The sequence below is a fragment of the Penicillium antarcticum genome (genome assembly GCF_028974205.1).
Source record: "Penicillium antarcticum strain IBT 31339 chromosome Unknown utg000001l_segment0_segment0, whole genome shotgun sequence".
Lineage (NCBI taxonomy): Eukaryota > Fungi > Ascomycota > Eurotiomycetes > Eurotiales > Aspergillaceae > Penicillium > Penicillium antarcticum.
Window position 1 is genome coordinate 125650 of NW_026695299.1, and position 24813 is coordinate 150462.

General features: G+C 50.8%; 8 protein-coding genes across 8 annotated transcripts; 1 reads left to right on the forward strand and 7 right to left on the reverse strand.

Moving 5' to 3' along the window:
• Window positions 1-487: 487 nt before the first annotated feature.
• N7508_000052 (putative C6 transcription factor) lies at window positions 488-2664 on the reverse strand (the record flags this gene model as incomplete). Its single annotated transcript, XM_058458137.1, has 6 exons — window positions 488-755; window positions 809-956; window positions 1017-1539; window positions 1594-2240; window positions 2294-2379; window positions 2435-2664. 6 exons carry the CDS (start codon window positions 2662-2664, stop codon window positions 488-490), a joined length of 1902 nt encoding a protein of 633 aa, XP_058324359.1.
• Window positions 2665-3795: 1131 nt separating this feature from the next.
• N7508_000053 (putative importin beta-4 subunit) lies at window positions 3796-7333 on the reverse strand (the record flags this gene model as incomplete). The annotated part of the gene is made up of 3 exons (XM_058458138.1): window positions 3796-4711; window positions 4921-7231; window positions 7288-7333. The coding sequence occupies 3 exons, from the start codon at window positions 7331-7333 to the stop codon at window positions 3796-3798; spliced, it is 3273 nt and encodes a 1090-aa protein (XP_058324360.1).
• Window positions 7334-8006: 673 nt separating this feature from the next.
• ncr1 (sphingolipid transporter NCR1) lies at window positions 8007-11963 on the reverse strand (the record flags this gene model as incomplete). Its single annotated transcript, XM_058458139.1, has 3 exons — window positions 8007-8110; window positions 8169-11619; window positions 11691-11963. 3 exons carry the CDS (start codon window positions 11961-11963, stop codon window positions 8007-8009), a joined length of 3828 nt encoding a protein of 1275 aa, XP_058324361.1.
• A 748-nt stretch (window positions 11964-12711) lies between these two features.
• N7508_000055 (tudor domain-containing protein) lies at window positions 12712-13642 on the reverse strand (the record flags this gene model as incomplete). The annotated part of the gene is made up of 3 exons (XM_058458140.1): window positions 12712-12800; window positions 12851-13541; window positions 13592-13642. The coding sequence occupies 3 exons, from the start codon at window positions 13640-13642 to the stop codon at window positions 12712-12714; spliced, it is 831 nt and encodes a 276-aa protein (XP_058324362.1).
• A 1254-nt stretch (window positions 13643-14896) lies between these two features.
• yap1 (putative bZIP transcription factor AP-1/Yap1) lies at window positions 14897-16783 on the forward strand (the record flags this gene model as incomplete). Its single annotated transcript, XM_058458141.1, has 3 exons — window positions 14897-15352; window positions 15409-16571; window positions 16625-16783. 3 exons carry the CDS (start codon window positions 14897-14899, stop codon window positions 16773-16775), a joined length of 1770 nt encoding a protein of 589 aa, XP_058324363.1. The 3' UTR covers window positions 16776-16783.
• A 1027-nt stretch (window positions 16784-17810) lies between these two features.
• On the reverse strand, window positions 17811-20176 carry N7508_000057 (uncharacterized protein; the record flags this gene model as incomplete). The annotated part of the gene is made up of 4 exons (XM_058458142.1): window positions 17811-19623; window positions 19732-19843; window positions 19913-20063; window positions 20168-20176. 4 exons carry the CDS (start codon window positions 20174-20176, stop codon window positions 17811-17813), a joined length of 2085 nt encoding a protein of 694 aa, XP_058324364.1.
• A 545-nt stretch (window positions 20177-20721) lies between these two features.
• N7508_000058 (putative glutaminase) lies at window positions 20722-22942 on the reverse strand (the record flags this gene model as incomplete). Its single annotated transcript, XM_058458143.1, has 2 exons — window positions 20722-22451; window positions 22504-22942. 2 exons carry the CDS (start codon window positions 22940-22942, stop codon window positions 20722-20724), a joined length of 2169 nt encoding a protein of 722 aa, XP_058324365.1.
• A 291-nt stretch (window positions 22943-23233) lies between these two features.
• On the reverse strand, window positions 23234-24359 carry N7508_000059 (putative NAD binding Rossmann fold oxidoreductase; the record flags this gene model as incomplete). Its single annotated transcript, XM_058458144.1, has 2 exons — window positions 23234-23974; window positions 24033-24359. The coding sequence occupies 2 exons, from the start codon at window positions 24357-24359 to the stop codon at window positions 23234-23236; spliced, it is 1068 nt and encodes a 355-aa protein (XP_058324366.1).
• Between the last annotated feature and the right edge of the window lie 454 nt (window positions 24360-24813).

Sequence of the window (24813 nt, forward strand, 5' to 3'; positions counted from 1 at the left end):
GAAGGCCAGTGAAGTTCGTCACAGTATCGACTTTTGAACATGACATAGGCCATGCTTCCCAATATCGACCGCAAATGGACACGATTCTTGTCATGAAAGTCGTGTTTCCTCTGCATGAATACCTGTTTGCTACAATGCAGTATTGCGAAGCTGACCCATCACCGAATTCCTGGACATGGCCCATACAGTGGATTGTGATTGCCTGCCTCAAATTCAACCACCTCGGCTTTTGTAGCCAGTGCACCAGTCTCTCTTGAACACTGACTTCCCATTCCTGTTGCTGCAACATAACAGGAGGCAGGATTGCACTGAGCCAAATCGGATGGATGGTAGACACCTTTGATTAGTCTATGACTTTGCCTTGATAGCACCACTGAAGAAAGCTACCAAATTGCCCAAAGCATAATACAATACAATTCTATTATTGAATAATCCGTAATCCGTGTATCAAGTGGAAGCTACTTGCTGAAGAGAAAATATCAGTAAATCATTTCGACATGTGGCTGGCCCGCTGCTCTGCCCAAGCCTTGTCAATGGCACATTCAGCTAGTCGCTTCAACTCCATAACGAAGTCTGCGACCATCTTGAAATGCACAAGCTCACTATCGGGCAGCTTTCGTGAGAAGATACGCTCCATCATGACAGTAGCAACCTTTAACCGGTCCAAGTCTTCGCGCGAATGTGGATCCAGTGGGTTCTGCAGAATGCTGCAGAAGATGGTGAGTAGCGCAGACATGGGGTAGAAGATGAGTGTCCTAAAAAAGTTAGCTTTGGCATGTGAATATGTGAACAGTATAAGACGACTTACCAGAAGACTCCATCGACCACCACATGTTCAGCCGCCTCAAGGTAACAGAGACTTGATCGACTAGCTTCCACCGACAGAGCCATACTCGAACTCACTCCATCCATCATGCCATTTTGCCCTTCCATCCATGATTTACATCTTCCACTCGCTTGGTGGATGATAGCCATGCACAAATGATAATTCAACCGCAATAAGACACTGTGCATACCCATATTGGGATCCGATGTCTCCGAAGAAAACGACATGGTTGGACGCCATGCAGGAGGAACCGAGAGACGCCACTCTTCAAGCTCATCATCTAGTACCCGAATGGACTTGAGAAGCTCGGCATCGGATTTTCGAAGACTACTCACTGAATAGAGCTCTCGGTGGGCTCGGGCCTTGATTATGCTCAGACGCAGGTCAAATGGAAAGACCGGTCCCAGGAACGGGGCATCCTCGTCTTCCACGTCTAAGAATGCTCGTTCGAGATAGCCCGGGGGCAGTGTAAGATCACAATTCTCGTCGCTGATCGTTGGCGGCTGGCCTGTGCGGAGAGCAATATCTTTGTCCATTGTGTAGCAAATCCAAAACAAGTTTCGTAGTTGCCGGTCTTTTTGCTGGCGGCGTTTATCGAATGAGTAGGCCTGGCTGTTCAATACGTTCCCACCAAGCATGAAAATCAACCGCGCTGTGATTCCGCCATAGTAATTGGTTGCCCGCATATTTCCAGCTGATAGTTCAACGAGAGTCTAGTCATCGGTCAAAATTCAAAGTAGCAAATACATGGTACGTGGGCAGCATACCAAAATGGTGAGCGCCTGGGCAGCGTCCAGACTAGGATTCTCTTGAAGCACTTGGGGTATCAGAAATTGTGCCCTCGTAGCAAGCAGATCATAGTCAACCGGAGCTATGTTCAAAGCAGCAAGTGTTTCCTTGACATGAGGAAGGCGAGAAATAAAGGTGAGAAAAGCAATAACACAGACCCGTGCACTAGCTTGTCCATAGCCAAAGGTAGGACCCGGGCGCTTGTAAGCCGTTTTGATGGTCTCATCAAAGAGGTCAAAATCGATGATGGGAAAGATGCGTCGCATAACTTTTGAAGCTTTGAAAGCTTCGAGATGCGCCTGCAAAACCCCATAGTCAGGTAGGTCAAATGGGCTGAGGGCATTCATATTCATCAAAAGCGTATTGAAACTTTGGCCACGCTCTTTTTCCCATGGTGCTCGTGATGGGCTGAGTGTGTCAATTGGAATTTTTTGCCCGGTTCGAGCTTCAATCCATGCCTGACCTTCGGGGAAAAGGAACGGCGTGCCAGTCAGTAGACTGATAACGCCTAGTTCTTTTCCTGCAAAATGAACACGAGCTGATGACGAGTCTATCGGTTGATGAGTACTGGGGGAGTTGCTGGCCGTTGTAGTGGCCTGAGGAGACTGAGGCGTATCCTCACGCTCTGTTCAGTGTCAATGAGGATTTCTGTAAACCAAACTCTGATGAGAGATGTACCTGATATCTGATCTTGAGTTAAATTTTCAGCAAGGAGCCGCTCAATGCGGCTAATCCGCTCCGACAGCCGTGAAACTTTGGGGCGTCTATATTGGTCAGAGAGATGTATAGGGAGGACAAAGCGCACAGGAATGAACTCACCCCTCATCACTACCACATTTTCTCTTTCTGTGCACTACTCGATCGAACGTGCAAGGAATATTGTGGTGGCTGCACCAATTACATTGCGGCACCGCAGCATCGCATTTGATCTTGGCAGTGTTAGCGGGGGAGGGCACCCAAGGGGTCATAGAATATACCTTTCGCTTGTAACATGAATCACAGGCACGGGCCGTCCTCTTACGAGGTTCATCTGCACTCGAAGGATTCATTGAAATGTCTACGGAACTCTGCTGCTCGCCAGGAGAGAAGGCGGTATTTCCGCTGACAAATATCCCGCTGAGTCATCTATATACATTTAGAGTTTCGTATATAAAAATGAAAATGGGTAGAAGTAGAAGTAGAAGTAAATGGAATGATAGACAAATGGTTGAATTAGCTTGTAGATTATCGCGAGAATGGTGTTCTCGTATCGCGTAGGTGTCCCGAACCCAGATAGATTAAACCCAATCGCTGATCACATCTGCTCCGCACATGTTCTTGTTTTGCCGCTCTTTGCGATCAGACGAGGTTCAACCGCAAGAAAAGCTCAAGAAGCTGAAGAGAAAGGATGAAATGAAGGGACTCGATTGGAACAGACATGGATCAAGGCGGACGCCAGCCAGCTCACATCACAGTGCAGATACAGCAGTCGCACTCTTCATCTCCACAATCACAACCGAAGCATGGCTTGGAAATAGGCTTGATGGGCTTCGTAATCGAACTACCGGAGCTGCTTAAAGGGAGAGTGCAGTTGACAGGCTCGGGGATGGAGGTGGCAGCCATGGTGGAGAGAGGTATTGGATCTGGTATACATCAAGATTAGACGACGAACATAATCAATACGAAATACATGCAAGGGCCTGCCTACCTCATTCAAAGCCTCGAGTAAGTGTGTAGGGCTGAAAACAGCGGGGTTGGGGAAATGAAGAAGTGAGAAGAAACAGGCCAAGCAGGCAACCATATATCGACTGTATCCCACTTTAGACTGAAACTGCCGAGATTAAAACCCAAGAATGAGACTGAAAGCCTAACTAATCGGCCCTGCAATTGTCTGTCACCTTTTTTTATTGTCGATCAAAACGGACGCGCCACACACGTCACAGGGTCTACTTCATGAAGCCTGGCGATACGAGTTGTACGAGTTGTACGAGTCTACAAAATTGGACGTTTCCAAAATCCAGAGTATAGAAAATAAAGTATGCAGTCATTGACAGTATGTACAGCAGCAACTTTTGAGGTGTTCATCAATCATCGCCACAGTGACCGGGGTATCGTCTAGTCATCTTGGGCTTCCAAGCCATATCCGTCTATCCATTATATATCCTTTTCGTTCATCAATCCATAATAGGAGCAGGCAGCCTTTACAGCTGCTCAACCCAAGGGGCGGCACCAGCCTGCATCTGGTTGAGCCACTTGACGAGCTCAATGAGCTCGGCACGGCGCTCATCCTCGAGCTGGTCCTCGTCACCAGTCAGGACAGCCTGGAAGACGGGGAGCAGGTTGGGAGTCAGCTCGCGGATGGTGGCATCCTCCCACTTGTACATCTGACAGATCATGCGGTAAAGAGGCTCGTTCTCCTCAAAGTCGTTCTTCAGGGGAAGAATGTTGACAAGAGCAGGGAGAACCTCCTTGGTGGGCACGCTGTCGCGGTGACGCAGAATCATGCGGCTGACGCAACCAGTAGCATTGTCTTGCAAACGGGAGACATCCATCTCAAGGCAGCCACCGAGGCGGCTGAGGATGGTGGGGAACTCCTTAGTGATTTCCGCATCAGCGTTGGAGTGCTGAACAAGACGGCCAACGGCGTAAGCGGCGTTGGACTTGGTCTGAGGGTCCTCATCGGCGAGACGGTGAAGCAGCAGCTTCATGAAGGTACCAGTGAAAGGAGTCACGGACGCACCCATGCCGTTGATACACTCGGCGAGCACACCGACAGCGGTGGCGCGTTCGAGGGACTCGGTGCTACCAGCGTAGCGGAGGATGGTCTTCTCGAAGACCTTCCAGAGCTCAGCGAAGCTCTGACCCATGGCGGCGGCCATACCGGAAACAACATCGAGAGCAGTGTCGACGACAACCCAGTCGAACTCGGAAGTCTCTTCACCAGCCTCAAGGGTCTCCTCCTCGGGACCGAACTCAAGCTGGCAAGGGTGCTGCTTGGTGATGATGTCGGTCACCATCTGGATTACGTTGTGAAGCATGGTCTCGTTAGCAATGAGAGCGGGACCGCAGAAGCGGAGGTTCTCGGCCATGTTGCGGTTGATGTCCGCGACAGTAGCACTGTTATTTTTCCATCAGCAATCAATTCTCGACAAATCAATGAGTGAATAAAATGGCAGTAAGAAGGTTTCTCAGAGTGTAGACTTCGCCGTTTACATCAATTGCAACTTTGTGCATCAAAGTGAGCTGGGTTAAGCGGTAAAAGTTCATCATAGAAACTTGATTGGGAACGGGAATAATGAAAGAAATGGGGAATGTGTGAAACGTACCGGTCGTCCTCCTCGCTCCACATCTTAACGGTGGCAGTCATGAGGATCTCACCGAATTTCTGGACCTCCTTGGCGGGCTGGACCTGAAGGGGCAGACCAGGCTGCCACTTGGGCATCTGGCCAGTCTCCTCGGCGATGGTGAAGAGCATGGCGTAAGAGCGGTGCAGAGTGCTGATGGTGCTCTTGCGGACACCCTCGTAAGGGTGCTCAGCAAGGGGCATGACGGTCTCGATGGTCTTCTCGAAGTAAGGCAGGAAGGAGCTGCGAGTGTGGGTAACCAGGTCACCGATGACCTCAACAGCGATCTCCTTCTCGAGGGACATGGGGGTAGTGGCGGTGATATCATCCCAGTCATCCTCGTCTTCGAGATCAACGTCCTCAATTTCACCATCATCCTCGTCGTCAGCGCTTGCAACCTTGACCTTGCGGCCGTTGAAGGTGACCTCCTGGCCAACGAGATCTTTAGCGGAGGTACCGAGGTCGACGTCAAGGTCGTCCTCGTCCTGCTCAATGCAGTCGAAGAGACCCTTCACGACACCCTCAAGGAAAGGAGAGAAGTGCTCGCCGTAGACCTTTGCCATGGCACCCCAGAAGATGTAGGTGCTCTCCTTGAGACGGGAGTGACCCAGGTGAAGAGCCTCCTCAGTAGCGCGCATAAGAGGCTCAACGTACGGCTGGTAGCGCTCGGGGCCAGCGGCGGCGGCCATCTCACCCATGGAGTCGGTGACGCTGGCACGGAGGTCGAGCTCGTCTTCGCTGTCCTTGACGGCAGCAAACTCCTGGAGCAGGTGCATGGACTCATCAAAGAAAGAAAGGAAGGAATCACCAGCGGAGGAGGCAAGCGAGCCAAGAGCACCGGCAGCGAGAGCCTTGATCTTGAAGTCGGGAGCCTTGAAGAGCTTGTGGAGGATGGGAACAAGCTCAGACTGGTATGGAGCGACGTCCTTCTCGTCTAGACCGTCAACAACGGCATCAATAGCACTGATACCAGCCTTGATGATATCAACGGTGGGGCCTTCCTCCTCACCGTTGTACTCTTGCATGGCGCTGGCCAGGTTCTGGAAGAGTAAGGGCATGAGGCGAGCGTGCTCGGCGCTGAGGTCCTCAACGAGATCCTCGGCAAGACGAGCAACGGCGTGCAGGGAAGCCTGGCGAACCTTGGGTTCGTGATCGGCAAGTAGCTGGAGAACCATGGGGAAGATCTCCTTCATCTGGGTGCTGATGAAGTCAGGGGCACCCTCAACGCACATGCCAAGGGCCATGATACCGGCGCGACGGTAGTCAGGGTTGGTGTTATTGAAGTATTGGCCAAGGGCCTGGAGGAGGGGAACAACGACCTGGCTAGGGGGCAAGCTCTGGGAGAGCATGTCGAGCAGGCCGAGGGCGGAGCGAGCCGGGGTGATATCGTCATCGCCCAGAGCAGTGTCACCGAGCTCAGTAACGATCTGAAGAGCAGTGCGGGTGAGCTCCTCACCGATACGCATACCCTGAACCTTGAGCTTGCGGTATTGGATGGTGCTCATCAGGAAGCTAATTGCCTGGGTGCGGACATCCTCATCAACCTCGGGGTTGGCAGAGATCTGGTTCATGAACACGACGAGGTCCTTGAGGTGGACGGTAAGGAGGGCAGGGTCACATCCAAGCAGAGTCTGGAAAACCTCGAAAGTCTGCATAACGTGATCGTCCTCCTGCTGGTCAATGGAGTCCTTGAGGATGGCAACCATGGCGGGAACCATATCTTGGAAGGCCTTGACGGGAGCCTCATCCTCCTCGGAGTCAAGGTGCATGGCAAGCTTGCTCAGAGAAAGCATGGTGTTGATGCGGACCTCGGCACTCTCGGGATCGCGGATGGTCTTGTTGAAAAGGGCGAAAAGGTCCGAGAACTTCTCTTCGAAGCCCTCGCCAATGGTGTCCAGGATAGTGAAGAGAATGTAGATGGCCACAGCACGCTCGGCCTGGTTGCCACTGTTGCCAGCCTGCAGTAGGATGTTGGGCAGGTCGGCCCACTCGCCATCGTTCAAGTCAATCTTGGCAACAGCCGAGATGATCTGAGCAATGGAGTGCTGAACGAGAGAAGAGCCCTCGCCCATGGTAGAGCGAAGCAGCTGCTCACGGATCTGGGGCTTCTGGTCGGCAGAAACCTTCACCCAGTGCTTGGCAACGAGCGAGCGCGACTCAACAGCAGCGAGCTGACGCAGGTTCTGGTCCTCATGGGTGGTGGCGATCTGAATAAGGAAGACAAGGGCCTCGGGCTTGTTGTAGTACTCCTTTTGCAAGATTCCGGTGGCCTCCTTGACGTTGCCCTGGGTGGCTGTATGCAAGGATTAGCGAGCTATCCTTAGCCGCAGCAGGGGAAATATGACTTACGGTTCAGGATAACCTGCAATTGCTGCAGGAATCGTTGCTGATCCATGATGGATAGATGTGAAGAGGAAAATTCTTTCGGTCCAACGGTCAGTTGTCCCAGGCCTTTACAAGCTCAGGCCAGTCGTAAAATTGAGCAGTTTGTCTCAGACAAACAACTCAAAGGGGGTATCACAAAGCAATATGGACAGGAAAAGAAAAGAAAGATGGGAGGAAGAAAAAAAAAGAAAGTAGTGGGGGAGAGAAGAAAACAGAAACTGAGCGGAAGAAAAAAAAATTTAGGGGAGTGGGTTGCGGCCCAATGCGGCTTAGTGCGGAGCAACAGTCAACACGCGATTTTTGGCAAATTGAGATGGCGTTGAGGATTGGATGTTGAAGAATTGGGAGGGATTGTAGGGGAATATCTTAAAGGATACCAAAGGAAATAAATCAATTGAAATGGCTATAGCTCTTATATCCGAGAATGTCCCAATCTCAAGTATAGAGATCCCATCAGCTACAATATTGAACATAATACAAATCCAAGCCCTGACGGTTACTCCTGATGACTGATTAAAACTCCATTTCATTCCTTTACGTGTTTTTGTGTGCATATAGGCCTGAAGATCTATGCGGCAAGAAAATTCTCAGCACCGCGTCGCGTACCGTGTACTCCGTCGGGCATCTATCCGGACGTTCCAGGAGACCCACACACTAATGCAGTCAAAACAACGAGGGGTCGCTTAGTATTCTTCAGAGTCATAGGCGTCATCGACCAGCAATGAGCGGTAGCCACGTGAAGCGAGATTGGCTTCCAGTCCACCGTCAGATGCAGGATCAAAGTAACCTGAATAAAAGTTAGTAAGTCGACAGATTGAAGGTCAAGGGAAACGAAGGAAACGTACCACCGCCGCCGAAGTAGCTCAAAGCAACTGGCAGGAAAATAAGCGCATGGGTAGCAGCAAAGATCACTAGGGCCAACCACACGCGGAAGTAGTAAATCTCGAAGATCTTGCTTCTAGTAAAAGCCAAAACGCAAACACCTAAGAGCTTGGTGATGGTGATGCCGCTAAAGACGCTTCCACCAACGTTGACCAATGCCGTCCATGCTCGAGCATCCTTGCCGCGATATTTGGTGGGCACTTTCTCCATAATGGGTCGAGCAGGGAACATAAAAGCCCGAGCAATGTGAGCACAGAACTCAACACCAATACCCACGCAAATGACCAAATTGACAAGGGACACAGCGTTCAAAGATACGCCCGCGATAGCCATCGTGCCAATGATATCTACCACTGTCATGACCACCGTGGTAGTAATGACAGCACCGGTAGCAATTGAACCCAGTAGGACAGAGGTCAAAACGAAGATAATGGCAACGGCAGATCCCAAAAGTGTACCGGTAAGCCGAACAATGGAAACATATTGGTCGAAGAAGATATAGAACTTTGAGTAGGGGAAGACATCAATATGGTGTTCCTGCGAAATGCCTTCTGCAATCCGGCGAGCTGCAATGTACGCTTGGATAAACGCATCCTGGCTTCGAAGGGGCGTATGGCTGGTACGGAAATGACTTGCATCAATTGTGTCCCGCTTGTCATCGATGACAACAGCGTTGCTGTATGGGGCCTTGCCACCCAAGGGACAAGAAGCGTCGGTAGGAGCATCGATCCATTTCTTGGCGTAATGGATAAATTCAGACCCTTCCGGCATTCCATACAGAGAGATGTTCCACGGGGGAATACGATTCTCGAAGCAAAGCTTGCCATCCTCTTTACAGCAGTCTTGCTGGGGATTCAACCAGTAGAAGAAGTCATCAATCCAACTGGCGGCAGAACCTGCAAGATACGATACGTCCGGACGCTTCGACTCTTGCTCGAGAATAAAAGGCAAGGAATATTCTTCACAGGTAGTGAAGCGCCCACAGAGTTGCTGTTGGCGATCCCGCTGCGTGATATTCACGTTCCGGGTCACGAAGTAGACTGGAGGCCCAACGCCGAAATAAGCGTCTAGATCATTGAAGTAATTGATCAGGTAAGAGTCACTAGGCAGTGCAATCCGCTGATCTAACCCGAGAGCAACCTTTGGAATGAATGCCAGGCCAGCAGTCAAAAGGCCCAAGAAGAAAATGATAACACCGGCCTTGACTCGGCGATCCAGAAGGAACGGAGCGTAAACACGGCGAATAAAAGTCTGCAGACTGCTTTCCCCTTCTTGGTCATCGAAATCGTTGGGAAAACCGAACGAGCTTGCCTTGCGAACAGTGAGGCAGGGCAGACAGTCGGCGCGAAGACTCTGCACGCGTCTCTGGTTCAGAGCCAATACGGACGTGAACATCGTGACCTGTAAGATGGCGTTGATGAAGACAGCGCCCGCAGCATATGCCGCAAAGTTCTTGACCGCAGGCATACCAACGAAAGCACCCAGAGCAAAGGCCACAGTTTCCGTCAAGGCAGACAGGAAAATGCTAGGTCCGATGCGACTGACTGCTCGGGCTACTCTTTCGTCAATCTCTTCGTCGGGGTGACTAAGATTGACTCGCTCAAACTCGTGGACAATCAAGAAAATGTTATCCACGCCAACTGCCAGGACCAAGAATGGAATGACTTCGGCGATAATTAAGGTCACCTTGACGCCGGCTGCGGAGAACAAACCGACTGATGCAGAGACCGACATCAAAACTATGGCAATACCCGCAATCCCCAGTGTGAACTTTGACTGGACAAGGGCATTGGCCGGGTTCGATAACAGAGACCGCCAAGTAACCGTAGCCGAACCTAAGGCGATTGAGGCGTAGAGGAACATGATCAGATAGCTGATGACGACGATTTTCGCGTCGGTGTTGGTAGACTTGTTGAGCTCTTGCTCCAAGCTGACTTCCGAATTGAAAGAGACGCGAAGGCCACGCTCTGCGGCTTCTTCTTGGACCACCCCCAAGATACCCTGGAAAGTATTCTCCCAGTCAATGGCTCTTGCCTCGCCATCGGTTCCTTGGTCATAGTTGTTCACTACCCACGTGGTGATGAGTGCTTTTGAGTCTAAGACATTTCCTGTCTCTTCGTATCCCCCAAGGATCATTTCTGGCTTGAGAGGCTGCGAGAAATCAGGAAGACAGCTAGGGTCTCCAGGTGATTCAGTGCAGTGAGCCAAGCGATCCATCCAGGTATCAGGGTCGAGGTTCCCAGCCGAGCCACCAAAATACCCAGTGACAGACTGTATAACACAGGCTTCACCGGTAGGCTTGAAGCAAATATCGTCAAGGTTGAGAGCCAGCTTGACTGAAATCATGCGTCGCACACGAGACTCCACATCAAACCACCAGTTGAGGGTATCATAATCCAGAAGTGGTCTCAAATCTTTCCCTGGGTGGTCGTTCACCAGGAATGCTTGTTCAGCTCGGTAGAAGGGACCAAAGTTCTTATCGAAGAAGTCTTTCTCTTGAGCGGCTGCCGACGATGGGCTTACCCACAAGCGAACAGGATCTGTCTCAACTGTGAAGCGCAGCCAGCCCAGACTCAGTAGCACAACAACGATGACGCTAGACAATATCGTGATCGCTGGGAATCGAGCACAAGCACCACCGATGCGATGGAATAAGGCAGACAGGAGAGAGTTGAGTTTGTACACCCCCTGCGGTTGTTCGATATGCCCCCCATGGCGGACAACTTCTCCGTCATCCTCCTCATCGCTGGGCGTGGGGTCTTGCAGTAGGCGCACTCGCTCTGGTTTGCGGAAACGGCGTTCCTTGTAGGTTACGTAGCTAGCGAGAGCCATAACAAAGAGCAAGAAGGTGGAATATACCACGATGACGGCAAAAGATAGACATGGGAGAAGGCCGACGTGGCACGCTTGATGACTAGACACGGCAGGCAACTCAGGGCACACATCTGGGCAGTCAACACAGGAACAGCGGAAAGCTTTGTCCGGGTCATTGCAAGCCTTTGGCGTAATTGATAAAGCTTCCATGCCTTCTGGGTCTGCGCCAGTAGGCTCTGTATGGTAGTTGATCTGGAACGGGCTTCCAAGGAATTTCTTGTCGCCTAAAAATTTCAAAAAGCCTTCATAATCTTTCGCGCCCCCGCCGATGAAGTCGATGGCTTTGCCACCGGATGCACCGTTTTTGACATTTTTGCAGCTGTCATAGAAGCCACTTTGATACTCCTCGGACCAGACATTATCCAGCTCGGTCACCAATCGCTTGTCGCCTTTTAGCTCTGTTTTTGTCACATTAACAAACAGTGACTGGTCAGGCGAGCAGGTGAAGGTACAGAAGATGTTGAAAAAGTTATCTCGGCAGGCCGGACAGGACGCGATGATTCCTTCGGCTAGTTTGAGGTTTTTCGCGAGCGCGTCGACCTATTGGCATATCAGCATCGACATAACGAGCACAACTTAGCGCAAGAGACTAGAGCCCGAGATTGTCATACCTGCTCGTCTTTACAACAGACTGCGGCCTCGCTCCATTTGCTGCCGCATAGATTTACCAGCTTGTCGCGCACAGAGTCCTCCGGTTGCTCTGCCAGGCCATTATCGGGACAGGGCAGCTCTCCTCCAAAGATAGATTGCTTCCCACAATGTCCGCGAATCGCACACCGGCCCTTTTCGTGGATTTGCGTTTCACCCTGTGCAGCCACGACGATGGGCTGGAGCGCAAGAACACCCAGCCCAACGATCGCAGCAAGCGCCTCGAGTAACTGCATATTGCGGAAAAGACTAGTGGTCGGTCGCTATATTCCAGGTCTAGCAAGGTGGTGCTGTCAACAACGATGGTCGGCCATGCGCCAGTCGTGTGGGGATGGAAGGTTGATCGAGCTCGGAAACGTGAGGCAATGAGAATTCTAACGATGTACAAGGAGGTACAAGGAAATACAATGATAATCAAGCTTTATCAAGGACTAAAAAAAATTAAGGATCAATAATAAAGAAGGATGAAAGCCCGATGTCTTCAATGCGGAAGAAAGCAAGTGACGAAGGCGGAGACTGAACATCCCCCGCACGGACAAGCTAACGTCAGGCACAAACCTGAATATTTGGACTTTTGTATGATGATATGACAATTTATGCTGCTTGGCATCTTAAATAAGAGATCGAATGCTACAGCATTATGTCGCATGTACTCCATACACCCACCTGATATAGATATTTCTTAAGTACGCCATCTCTTCCATCGGCTTTACTCAGATATGGTGGGACGCTTCCCAAATGCTCATGATTCATTCCACTAATAAGATACAAAGAATTGACCGACTCCGAACAGAACCGCGTTCTATGAACAGTAACTCCTAGTCTCAAACCGAGACAATATGAAATCTGCACCGCCAGTGTTTTAGTTAGCGATGAGAACAGACGCGAGAGCTGAAAGAGATATCATCAAATAAAGAAAAAAAATTGAAAGGGACATAGCCATATGTCGGGGAATCATCACAATGCAGTCTGTCAACATCAAGCTTAGTAGCCCTCATCCTCGGCCTGCTGGTAAGTGTGGCGGGTTCGCGTGGGATCCTTGCGCATCCGCTGACCAGAGCCAGTGAAACCCACTAAACAAAAGTTAGCATTGTGAGCCCTAAAGAAAGGAAAAGGTAAATACCTCGTGCGTTGACACCATCACCAGTTCGGAACATGCTGTCCTTCTTGCCAAATTTGCTCTTGCCTTTGGTCTTGGCAGCGAAGTCTTTCCACTTGTTCTTGCCCTCCTCGAGCTCGCGATTGGCCTTGACCTTGCGGGGTGCCTTGGCAGGGCGCGCTGGACCATCACCCTTGGTTTGGTCGTTGCGAACCTGGGTGGCCAGTGTGGGGTTGATATCGGCTGCAGCGGAGATCACACTGGGGGGAGGGGCGGGCGACGATGCCGAACTGCCTGAACTTCCATCAGCCTTGCGCTTGCGAGATTCAGTGCCAGAAATGGGTCGGATGTCCTTGGCCGTCAAGTTTTCCACGTTTGCATATGACTTGAATGAAACCAGGTAGACCGGGTTGGCCGAGGAACCGGTGATGGAGGTGATTTTGGCTGGGTAGAACGCGTTATCGCCGGAGACCCAGCGGGCCAGGACATTGTCATTGACCGAGAAGTTCATGAGAGGAGGAGGGACTTCCTCAGTCGCGGGCTTGCGGGGGGCATTGTCCTTGGGTCGAGTGTCCTTGGGAGGAGCAGAGTTTGCGGGCTTCTGTTCAGCGATAGAAGCTTCGGTAAATGTTATGAATTCTTCAAGTTCAGTTTGGAGAGCCTGAAGTTCTGTGTTGTCGGGGTCATCCTGCAAGCTCGATACAACAGTGTCAAGCTGATCATGTGTTAGTCCACATTCGCGTGGCAGAATGGTGTCTGACTTACCTGAAGCTTAAACTCCTTCACCTCTGCCTCCAAGGCAGCTACGTCAGCCATGATGAACGCTTGGATCCGAAGATGCAATGTTTTAGAGAATGGAGACAGAAGCGGAGGCCATGCGGAGACAATTCATGATCAAACTCGTGAATTTTCGATCACGTGATTACACACCGCCTTCCCAAGTCGCCACCGTCCAGACCACTATCCAGAGTACTAGATAGGTCACTTACATATGTAGATATCTCCCATAGCTCTGGAAGCAAAGGATTTTCTATGGAAGAGGTACGATAGGAGGTAATTGAGGATATCATTATATACTTCAAATTGACTTGGTGTCAACAAACATGGGCACACACTCCGTTAAATTTACAGTGAGCTAGGTGGATATAGAGCAAGACCCTGGGGCTGTGATAAGCATAATCCCCGTTAACCCACTTTCGACGCGCAAGATCGGCATGGGACATGCATGTTTAGTGTGCTGATTCTTGTTTTTGTTGGGGTCAATATACGAGATAGGCACATGCCATGTATAGAGTCTAAACGTCATAGACTGCGAGAACGAAAACGAGGTACCTGGAATGCCTATTGAGTCTGGCCTGATTCTGATCGGATCGGATCAGAAGGATCTCCGAGAGTCAGAGCATTCCACAGATGACTCAGGACCAAAAAGTGTAGAAGCTTGAAGAAACTCCACCTCGGCCAGTGAGAGAAAAGAAACGAAAAGAAGTTTTGGCGCTGATTTCAAAGCATGGCAGATCGGTCCGAGGGGGCGACATAATTCAACCAATCAGGAGCCTGCTAGGCTCACCGCCTGTGTGATCGCCTCTCCCCCTCTATCGCTTTCATCATTTCGCTCAGACAGCAGTACAACCAACTGCCTTTCTCTGCCTATAACACTTGTTTCAGGCCTCAGCCTCGTTCCAATCCTGAGCCACATTGCCGCAAGTTGACTAGCGGCGATTTTCCTCACCTCAGGCCCCTCAGCCTCTCCAATCCTTTCTTTCTTTCCCCCTCCCCCATATTGCCCCATTCCATCTCATTTCTTGATTTGCGATCTGATATCAGTTATTGATATCGGATCTTGCCTCTGACCGTGCCTCTGGTCTTGCACTCGATTCGGGCTTTTCAACTCCAAGCCATCAGGCAGTGAGACTCTTTCAAGTCTAAATCATCGACCTTGCCTCCAACACTTCGATATCGGTCACGGGCGGGAGGCCCGGTCTGCTGCTTCTGTATCAAAGCTTATTGATCCTCCATTGACATCTTCTTTCCCACCGTCTTTTCTTCATATCCTGCCCTAAATTTGTCACAATGGGCGACTATGATCAGCGATACCAGCAAGGTCTTTACCTGTCTCCAAACCAGCAAGACCTCCTTCTTGCTGCTCTTTCCTCCAACAATCCGGAACACAAGCACCAGAATGAAACCCCTCGGATTAAGACTAGCCAGAGCCCGGACCAAAATTCGTCCGGTCTGAGCGCTCCTCCGTCGGGCGACTACGAAAACACCCCCCATGTGAATGCCTATGGTTTTGGAGGAGACGATGAAAGTCCTTTTCTTGACTTTACTCCCGACGTCGACTTCGATTTCCCCGGCTCGGCGGACCTCATTGGCGACTTGCCAGGTTCGGCCGAATATGAACTGGGCGAGAAGCGCAAGTCCCTCGACGGAAAGTCAGATCTCGAGGGCGAAGAAAATGGAAAGAAGCGCAGAGAGAGTGAAGCGAAGAAGCCTGGCAGGAAGCCATTGACATCGGAGCCCACTACGGTATGCTTCTTGAAATTTCTTGGAGGGTGAAAGTCTAGGACTAACCCGTTGAGCAGAAGCGCAAGGCGCAGAACCGTGCTGCCCAGCGAGCTTTCCGCGAACGTAAGGAGAAACACCTGAAGGATTTGGAGGACACGGTGGAAAAGCTACAAAAGAACTCCGACACGGCGAATCAGGAGAACGGTTTGTTGCGTGCCCAAGTTGAGCGTTTGCAAGTCGAGCTCCGTGAGTACCGGAAGCGTTTGTCTTGGATGGCTTCAGGGACCGGTAACGGCATCTCGGCTATGAGCTCAAACTCAATCCCGAATGCTCCGTCCAAGGGGTCATATGGCCTTCAAAATAACGAGTTCCTTTTCGATTTCCCCAAGTTTGGAGACTTGCCCGGTGGTCATCTCTTCAACGGACAGGTCAAGGACCAAAACAAGCCCAATCAAAAGCCCAATGATACCAACAACCGCGCCCCGGGTGTCATGGCTCGCGACAGTATGAATGGTGCTTCGCGAACTTATGGTGGTTATGCCTCGTCCAATAGCGCCAATTCGGATGGAACCCCTCACAGTGCTACCTCTGCTAAAACTTCCTACTCTGGGCTGAAGTCCTCAGCACCCACACACGACCTTTCCAACTCGGATTCACCTTCATCTTCGTCCGACTCGCACCAAAGCCAACTGCTCTCCTCCAACGGCACATCCCCTGAGCCGAGCTTGAACTCTCCCCCAGATGGCAAGCAGCACGAACTGGGACCGGGTGATACCTGCGGAGGGCACCTTACCATTGATGGTGAGAAATCCTTCTGCGCGCAATTAGGCATGGCCTGCGGCAACATCAATAACCCCATCCCAGCATTGCGGGATAGCAAGGGCAAGTCCCACAGTTTCTCGAGTAACCAGACTACAGCTGAGGCCACAGGCCCAGTCGATGATACTCAAGACCTTGGAATCGACTGGCTGGCTCATCAAAATGGCGGCCAGTTCGATCCGGTGCTCTTTGGCGACTGGCGTGAGCCCCAGGACGCTGTGCTTTCCCAAGACTTTGGCTCATTCTTCAACGATGCCTTCCCTCTGCCAGACCTGGGCAGTCCTTCTCACAACCTCAGCGAGGTTGCCACTGACTCGGCGCCTAAGAAGAGTTTGATCAGCCAGATTGACAGCAGGCAAGAGGAGGATGAGGTTGTTCCAGGAGAAGACAAGTCGCAGATGTTGTCGTGCACAAAGATTTGGTATGTTCACCCTGCACGATTCTCCATCTGTCAGCTACTAACTCGTTATCTAGGGATCGTCTCCAATCCATGGAAAGATTCCGCAACGGCGAGATCGATGTCGACAACCTCTGTTCCGAGCTCCGCACTAAGGCACGCTGCTCTGAGGGTGGTGTGGTCGTGAACCAGAATGACGTTGACGACATCATGGGCCGAGCCAAATAGCGGACCACATCTACGGTCATCGCTAGACCCTTAATTCACGATTCACGGAAAACACCCCTCTGATACTCGCGCTCTTGTTTCAACGCATACCCAACATCGAACAAACATGGAACTCGCACGGCGTTACGAACACAGCAGGATAAAAGGAGGAGCAAACGGACAGGCCAGGAATTACCTCCCAACATTTGGATATTCGATCTTGAACTTTGATTATTTGAACACCCATGGCAAATTACTGCCCATCCCAACGGAACACATCTCCCTATCCTCTTACATCTTCATTTTCTGCTATTTGCAATATTTCCCATTTCAGTGATATGTTATTTGAATTTCTATTTTGTTTTTGAGATTGGCGAATGGACACTCGGTTCCCAGGTGGCCATCTTTACCTATGGGATGGCGCATCCATTTCCTATTGTATGGAGGAACTGCGGATACGGCGAACTTGATTTGGCGGGACTTGCACTCCTTTAAGAGTCTGTAATTTTTTTTTTTTGTAAACAATCAATTCCTTCATTGAATCCTAAGCAACTTTTTCCTGACCTAGTCCAGTTAGAACGAGCTGACATTACATGGACTAGACTTGGAGTAGATCATCTACTGTGTTCAAGAACATAGAGCGAAGCTGCTAGGGTATCGATGTGTCTCTCCACGGAAATAGAACTAAAGTACAAACAGAAAGGTGGGATGGTGTATTCTTTTTCCATGTTTTTTTCTTCTCCTTTTGCTTTATCTTCCTGCGGTCTTCCACTCCCCGTTCCGCAAACGCGCTCTCCGCAGACTTCACCACTTCACCATTGAATCCATTCCATGAGTCCACCAGGCTAGAAGCCGTTCAAGATACCCGTCTTAGATAGGCCTGAAGAATTTTCAAGTAAAGCACGGCTCAGGTTAAGGAGAATTGCAAATATGATGGGATAAAAAGAAACACAAGAATTAGAATATTGGGTAAACATCAAGGGGGCGTGCGAAAGCAGTGCAATCGAATATCGACGCCCGAGAGAAATGTGAAAACGAGAGTCCAGATGTCACTGCCTAGGCGTCAGTGGACTGGGAAGGCTTATCACCGGCGGGAGTAGAGGAAGCGGGAGAGTCGTTTGACCCTGCGCCGCTCTTGAAGCCTCCACGAGCACCTCCACGGCCGCCACGGCCACGCTCGCCACCACGGCCACGGCCGCGACCACCGAAGCCACCACGGCGAGCTCCTTCGCTGTCACTGGCACTCTGATATCCACGCTGGGTTGCGTTGGATCCACCACGGGCGCTAGCTTGCCAGGTACCGGCACCGCCCTGAGCACGGTTGTTGGCGCGGTCCTCGAAGTACTTGAAGTTAGGCTTGCGAGGCTGGCCTGGGGCAACATTAACAACCTTCTTGTGTTCGATAGGAAGGTGGTCAAGCATAGTCTTGGCCTCATCGATAGTAGAGAACGTAACGATGTGGTTAAACTTGCCGTACTTCTCCACCTTCACAACCTTGGACTTGTCTTCTTCAGGGATCAAATCACGAACGGCCTGCTCGTTCTCCACGTTGGACACAAAGAGAATGTTGCTAGGCTTCTTCTCACGGGGGCCGGTAGAGTCGCTGGGCTTTTCGTGGGGAGTGTTTCCGTTAGTGTTGGGATCTGCGGCCTTCTCCTCGCCTGCGGGCTGAGTGGAGGCAGGGGTGGGGGGAGCAGGGCTGGCAGACTTGGGGATGACGGGAACAGGAGAGGCGCGAGCCTGTCCTTTTTGGCCCTGAGGAATGGGAGGACGGGCGGGGGGAGCCTGACCGAATTGAGGAGCCACAACGGGGGTGCGAGCAGCACCAGTAGGGGCAGGAGAGGCAGTGGTGGCAGGGAGACCACTGGACACAGGCTGGGGAACACCGCCGGCCTGGGGCTTGCCACTGCGGTGGGCAAAGTTGAAACCTTGAGCCCGCATCTCTGTAGCAATGCGACCACCCTCAATTTCGAGAACCAGGTAGCCGAAGGCAGCATCCGCCAAGTTGAAGTTCCACATGTTCTTGAAGGCACTCTCGTCGACCTGACCAGCAGCGTTACCGGCTGCGACAGGGCCACCGAAGGGGTTGCCGCCATTGGCGATGGAAGGCATTTTGGCAACCACATCTAGGGCATTCTCCAGGAGAGTCTTTTGGCCATCGTTAGAAGAGATAGCCGACTCAACCTCACTGCGAACAGTCTCCCAAACATCAGTGAAGGAAGCCTTGGAGGCAGCAAGCTTGCCACGGTAGTGATCGAGAGATGGGTTGACGGAGAATTCGTTGTAGGAGGAGCCGTAGCGGAAGTGGAGACCAGCCGAAATCGAGAAATCGGCCTTGAGGGTGACGGAGAGTTGGTTGAGCATACCCTCACGGGCAGGGGAGGCGTGAGTGACGAAAACACGGGTCTCCGAAGGATCGTATACCCGGTTTGCTGTGTCGATAAGCTCGCCCATTTGCAGTAGCGTTGTCCACATGGTTCCTTGTCCACCTGCAATAGTTGTCTTCCCTTCGCCGTTGTCGAAAAGCTTGTGCATGACCACGGCACCACCCAGACCCAACAAACGCAGCTTCACTCCGCCGATATCGAGCAGGCGCGAGTTAGCCTCATCAATAATGTGCAGCTTATCCACCTTGTACTCGCCGGAGCGGAACTTCTCCAGAACGCGCACATCTTCGCAAGCACCCCAAACTGTGTAAACGGGCACGTCGAGAGTAATCCGCTTGTCGAGAAGCATAGAAAGCTCAGAGAGGGGTAGCTGATCAGCGGGGAACCGCTGCTTGATGGATTGCTGAGGGGGGACCTGTGCGATTGATCGCTTCACATTTTCAGGTAGAAGGGGGGAGTATTGTGCGACGTGCTTCAATGTCCTGTTAGATTCTCATGTTAGTTGATGCTCTTGTCGTTGCGGTGGACGTTCACCCAATGACGTATTGGGCAGCAAGAGTCGCGCCAGACTGGTTTTAAGGCAAACTCACTTATCCGCAATCCGCTCCAATGAAGTATCATCGTAGAAACCGAAGTCACCAGTGTGGATGATGTGGTCTGCGCGAGCCTGTTTGGCAAGTTCATTCAGAGACTTCAAGTTTCCTGTCGCACGGGCCCATTAGTCCATGTCCTCGCCCTTGAATCAATTTACCATCACCAGAGGAGACATACCTCGCACGTCTGCGATGCACAGAATTCGAGTGGGACCATTCTGGATCACTCGGCCATTGTTAGGGAGAAGCGGCGTAGCACCAGGAACGGGACCGGCGGCCGCACCGTTGGCGAGAGGATAGCCTTGGGAACCGAAGTTGTGAGGACGGGGCTAGAATAAAGAAGAGTAATCGCGTTAGTTCTGGACTGAGATATCTCGCAGGTGTCGCGCATCTAGAAGCTGGTCCTAAGGGAGACTGTCAAAAAGCCACGTACAGAAGCCATGAGTGTCGTGTTATCAAAGGTCGGATGTGATGGAGGATGGAGGGTATAAGCTCAAGAGGAAAGAAAACGAAGAGGGAAGAAGTGGAAAATGGAATCGAAGGGGAACTTTCGATGGAGATTGACTTTCCCATGAAGCAGCAGGCGTGATGCTGAGTAAGCCCCCTGGCAACACTTTTCCCAATTGGGTCTATTGGGCTGGCACCTTTTACTTCTTTGTTTAATGTTATTCTATGGCATTGTTGAATTCTGGCTGTATTCATTGTATTGCTCATGACCCATTGCGCTTGCCTGGGCTCCAGAGCATGTCGGACGCCATGTATGCCTCTGACCTGGCGGAACTGGTTATGGTATGACCATTGCCCAGATCATTTCGAAATAATCTTCGATTTGCGCCCAATGATCACTTGACATGTATGCCCTAAGCTGACAGGAGCTTCCTACAATATTGCCATCAGAGACCCAGTAGATCAAACTACATACCGTATATACAGCTATCATCTATGCTTCAATCTCAGCGAGGCCAAACCTGACGCAACCATTGCATATCATAGCTCTTGAGACTCAAGCATATGGTTCCGCCAGTGTGTCCTAACTGCAGACTCAGATTCTTGTCCATGTACCAGACTCGACAAACAGGGAATAGACCTCGGCCCCTTCAGTGCCAACAATGCGAAATGACCACCGACAGTTGGACGTGCTCGACAAAGAATAGGAACACCGGGCTCATTGCCATGGGCAGAATTGGCAACATAACGATCGGAAAACGGCCAGTTGTGCTTCCCATTGGTCATGAACGCCCACAGGTCATCGACGAACTCATCACGAGTGCTGGTATCGAAGGTGCCAGCCAGCCACATATTCCAGTCTGACTTGGCCCAGTCCTGACGATTGTCAAGTGGAACACCGTACTTACCTCGGACTGTTGCAAAGAAGTCACTGCCCATTCGATAGGCAGCATCGGGGAACGTTTTCAAGTCCAGCAAAACATCCGGGAAGAGGTTGTATGGAGTCTTCCATGTTTCTGGGTAGTCAGGATACTCCAGCACAAAATGTGTCTTCTCATTGTCTGTCCCTAGGCCCTGCCCAAAGAAGAGGTTTGCATGCTCTTCTCCAATCCGAGTGTAGTACGTGTTCCCACTCATCTCTCCGAATGCTTTGAGACCCACAGCAGCTTTGATTGCTAAATTTGTCTCATTGGCGAGTGGCCCAGCTGCGTCATTGGAAGAGAGCTGGGTCGCAATATTGATGCTGTTTTCAACTAAGTAATCGGCATACTTCTGGAAAATCTCCGTGTACTGTGAAGTCCACTTGGTATCCCCAGTGGCGTAAGCATATACCGAAGCTAGAATCAGAAGGTTTCCACACTCCTCAATTGGCATCGGCTCTGCTCGCTGGTCATCATGGCCAATGGCATGAGGATAATGAGTGCCGAGATCATGGATCGTGTATGGAAGATGCCAGCGACCAGCAGCGAGGTACTTCATCACGGGCTCCAGCAGGAGACGAATATAATCCGGGTCCATGACAAAGTAAATTGGGAAAGCGGGCATAATGACATCGATGGTGTTGATGTTTCCATCACTGGAAAGTTCTTTGATGAACGCCAACACATTCTTGGTGTCGAGTGTGTTGTTAGGAATAGTCAAATCGATACCTCCGTATGCCTGTCGAGTTGACAGAGCGATGATGTCTGCATACTTGGGGCCCGCAGCAGCAGCAGACAGAGTGACGATCTCCATATCCAACTTCCATGACTCCAACAATGCGCTACCATAATCGTCTAAGAAGAATGAGAGCGTACTTGAGGTTGTTGGATACTCGGCCCGATAGTAGCCAGTATAGGCTTCTCCGAGATAGTTGATAGCAGCTTCCCTCTCGTAGCCTACCACAAAGTTCACAGAAAGTCCATCTGTGACATGGCCTAGATCGTGAACCAGCGCGACGACACTTCCATCACTCCAAGTGTCGTCTTCTCCAGAGAGCGCACCTACTTTGGCAAATTCACCACGCACTTTCTCGGGGTTTCCGGAGAGAGCGGTTATTGTGCTAAAATTAGAAGGTCGAGAAGCTAAGATGGCTTGACCCCAAAGAGCCATGTCATCTGCCTCGGCATAAAGTGATGCATCTTCAACTGTCAGTGAGTAGATAGCAAGGCCATCCCGTTTTTCAAAGTCACGCTGCGAGCGACCAGCCTGGCCAGTCCATCTGGCATCAATATCCGAATAAACTTGGATTTTATGGCCTTTTGACTCAGACACATGTACAGTCAAGTAACCTGGTGGTGGTGGTAAGTACAAACAACAAAACAGCTTTCAAAGCGAACTCACTAAAGGGAAGCGACTGCCGAAGATAATTTGAAGGAGAAACTGGCGATAAGAAATCCAGCGTGACCTCCACAGAGCCAGCCATGAGGTCAAAGACAGAATGTGTAGCAGTAAACTCAGCCCGACGAACAATCGCAGGAAGGATACCACTTGCTTCGGGACTTGGAACACCCATCAAACTATAGGCTTGTCCATCGACACGGACAATAACCGACCAAGTAAGATCCTGGCCTGCCCAGAACTGGGGCTCCGAGTAGGGTAAACGCTGGACTCTGTCGCTGGGCATCCATACCGACAGATACGGGTTGCGTACTGCTAGCGGATAAGATGGTGGAATTACTGGATGATACGTTACAGAGCCTGAGTCCTGGCCGGAAAAGAATGAGAATACCGATGCGCAGAGAGAGCCTAGTCCCAGTGGGCTTTGTAGATTGAATCGCATGTTCAGAGGGACCAGCCCGTGTATGATGGAGATTTGATATGAAATAATCAGAGCCACAGAGGATATAAATGCAAGATGTTGAGTAGTTGCAGAAGTATGAAGTATGTCAAGGGCGACCCCCCTTGTTGATCAGCTGGCGTCATCTCGGCGAAACCCCACACTTTGAGTCTCTAGTTGTTTTGGAGTATACTCAATGAATCTGACGTTTATAAGTTTTATAGGCTGGGTAAGTAGAAAGGCAAAATTAGTTCAATGTTTCATTGTTCTTCTTAAGTTTCGAAAAAAATCCCGCTACAGCTGGGCCTTCTCAATGCGGCGTCCAATCTCATCGAAGCGAATCTGCTTTGCAGACACAAGAGATTCCTGAAGGTAAGAACCAATCTCAACAGCTTTGACTGCATTGGTCAACTTCATAGGAAGCGGCGTGTTGTCCAGACAGGCAGCTGTGAAATCATTGGCCTCCTGCACAAAGGCCGGGCTGAAGCGACCCATGAAGTTGGGAGGGATCTCGCGAGTGATGCCACCGGAGTGGTAAAGGTTGACAAAGTTGGACTGGGGGTTGCCGTTGACGGTCAGCTTGCCCTCGGTGCCAATGATCTCAGTAGTGTCTTCTTGGCCAGCAGCCATCATGCGGGAGCAGTAATAGTAGGCGATCTTGCCATTCCAGAACTCCACAATGCCGACCGCATTGTCATAGTCATTGTACTTCTTAAGCTCCGGCTGCACAGCGGTGATACCATATGCAGAGATGCTCTTGGGGAGAACATCGTCACCGAAGAACCACAGACTGAGATCAATGTCATGCACTGACATGTCGACGAAGACACCGCCAGACCACGCAGCGTATTCAACGTAGAAGCCCGAGGGATCAAACTTGTCACAAGTTTGGCTGCGGATAATAGCCGGCCTTCCAATCAGGCCCTGCTCCATCTTGGCATGGGCATCCCTGTAGGAGTCATCAAATCGCCGTGAGAAGCCGCACATGACCTTCAAATAAGGCTTCTTTTGGGCAGCTTGAACAACCGCTCTGCACTGTAGTTGAATAAGGTAAGTATTTGCTATGACCTTGGAACAATATATAGGATCTTACCACTTCGACATCGGTAGACAATGGCTTCTCGCAAAGAACATGGAGGTCTTTCTCAATGGCCTTGATAGCTTCCTCGGCGTGAACAGAGGTAGCAGTTCCAATGGCTACAGCCTGTAAGCCAGGATGCTTTAGCATCTCATCGTAGTTGCTATACAGAGTCACACCATGAGGTTCCAAGTTCACTCTTCCCCATGCAATCTCAGCAGCGTCGGGGGTGAAAGCTGCAACTAGTTCTGCCCGAGGGGTTTTCTGAAGAAAGTTGGTGGCGTGCAACTTGCCGACACGACCAAGGCCGGCCATACCGACTTTAAGCTTTTCAATGCCCATTTTGTTAAAGGTATTGAAAGTATTGGAAGAAGTCGAAGAAGATTGAGGGTTGTCTTCTGTTTCCCTCGTCCCATGAGGGGGTTTAAATATATTTGAGGGCAACTCTGCTGCATCGTGAACATACTGCTTTAGATCTCATAGGTAAAAGTCTCCGCGAGAACTGGTGGAAGGGGAATAAGATGTGCATGGAAAGAATTTCCTTGAGAAGGGAAAGCCAAGTACCACTTCAACGTGGGGAAGTGATGTTCATAGGACGTGATATGCGCACGCAGATTCACTGTGCACCTAGTCAGGCTAGTGTGCCAAGATACGGATATCACTGACATTATTGGTCATCATTCTGAAGAGCTAAGCCAGGTAAAGTCTAGTGTATAGTGTTTTTGCGTGCGAATATCAAATCTCTCCCCGCAACTCCAACTTCCACTTCGACTTCAACTGCAAGTCGATGAGCATA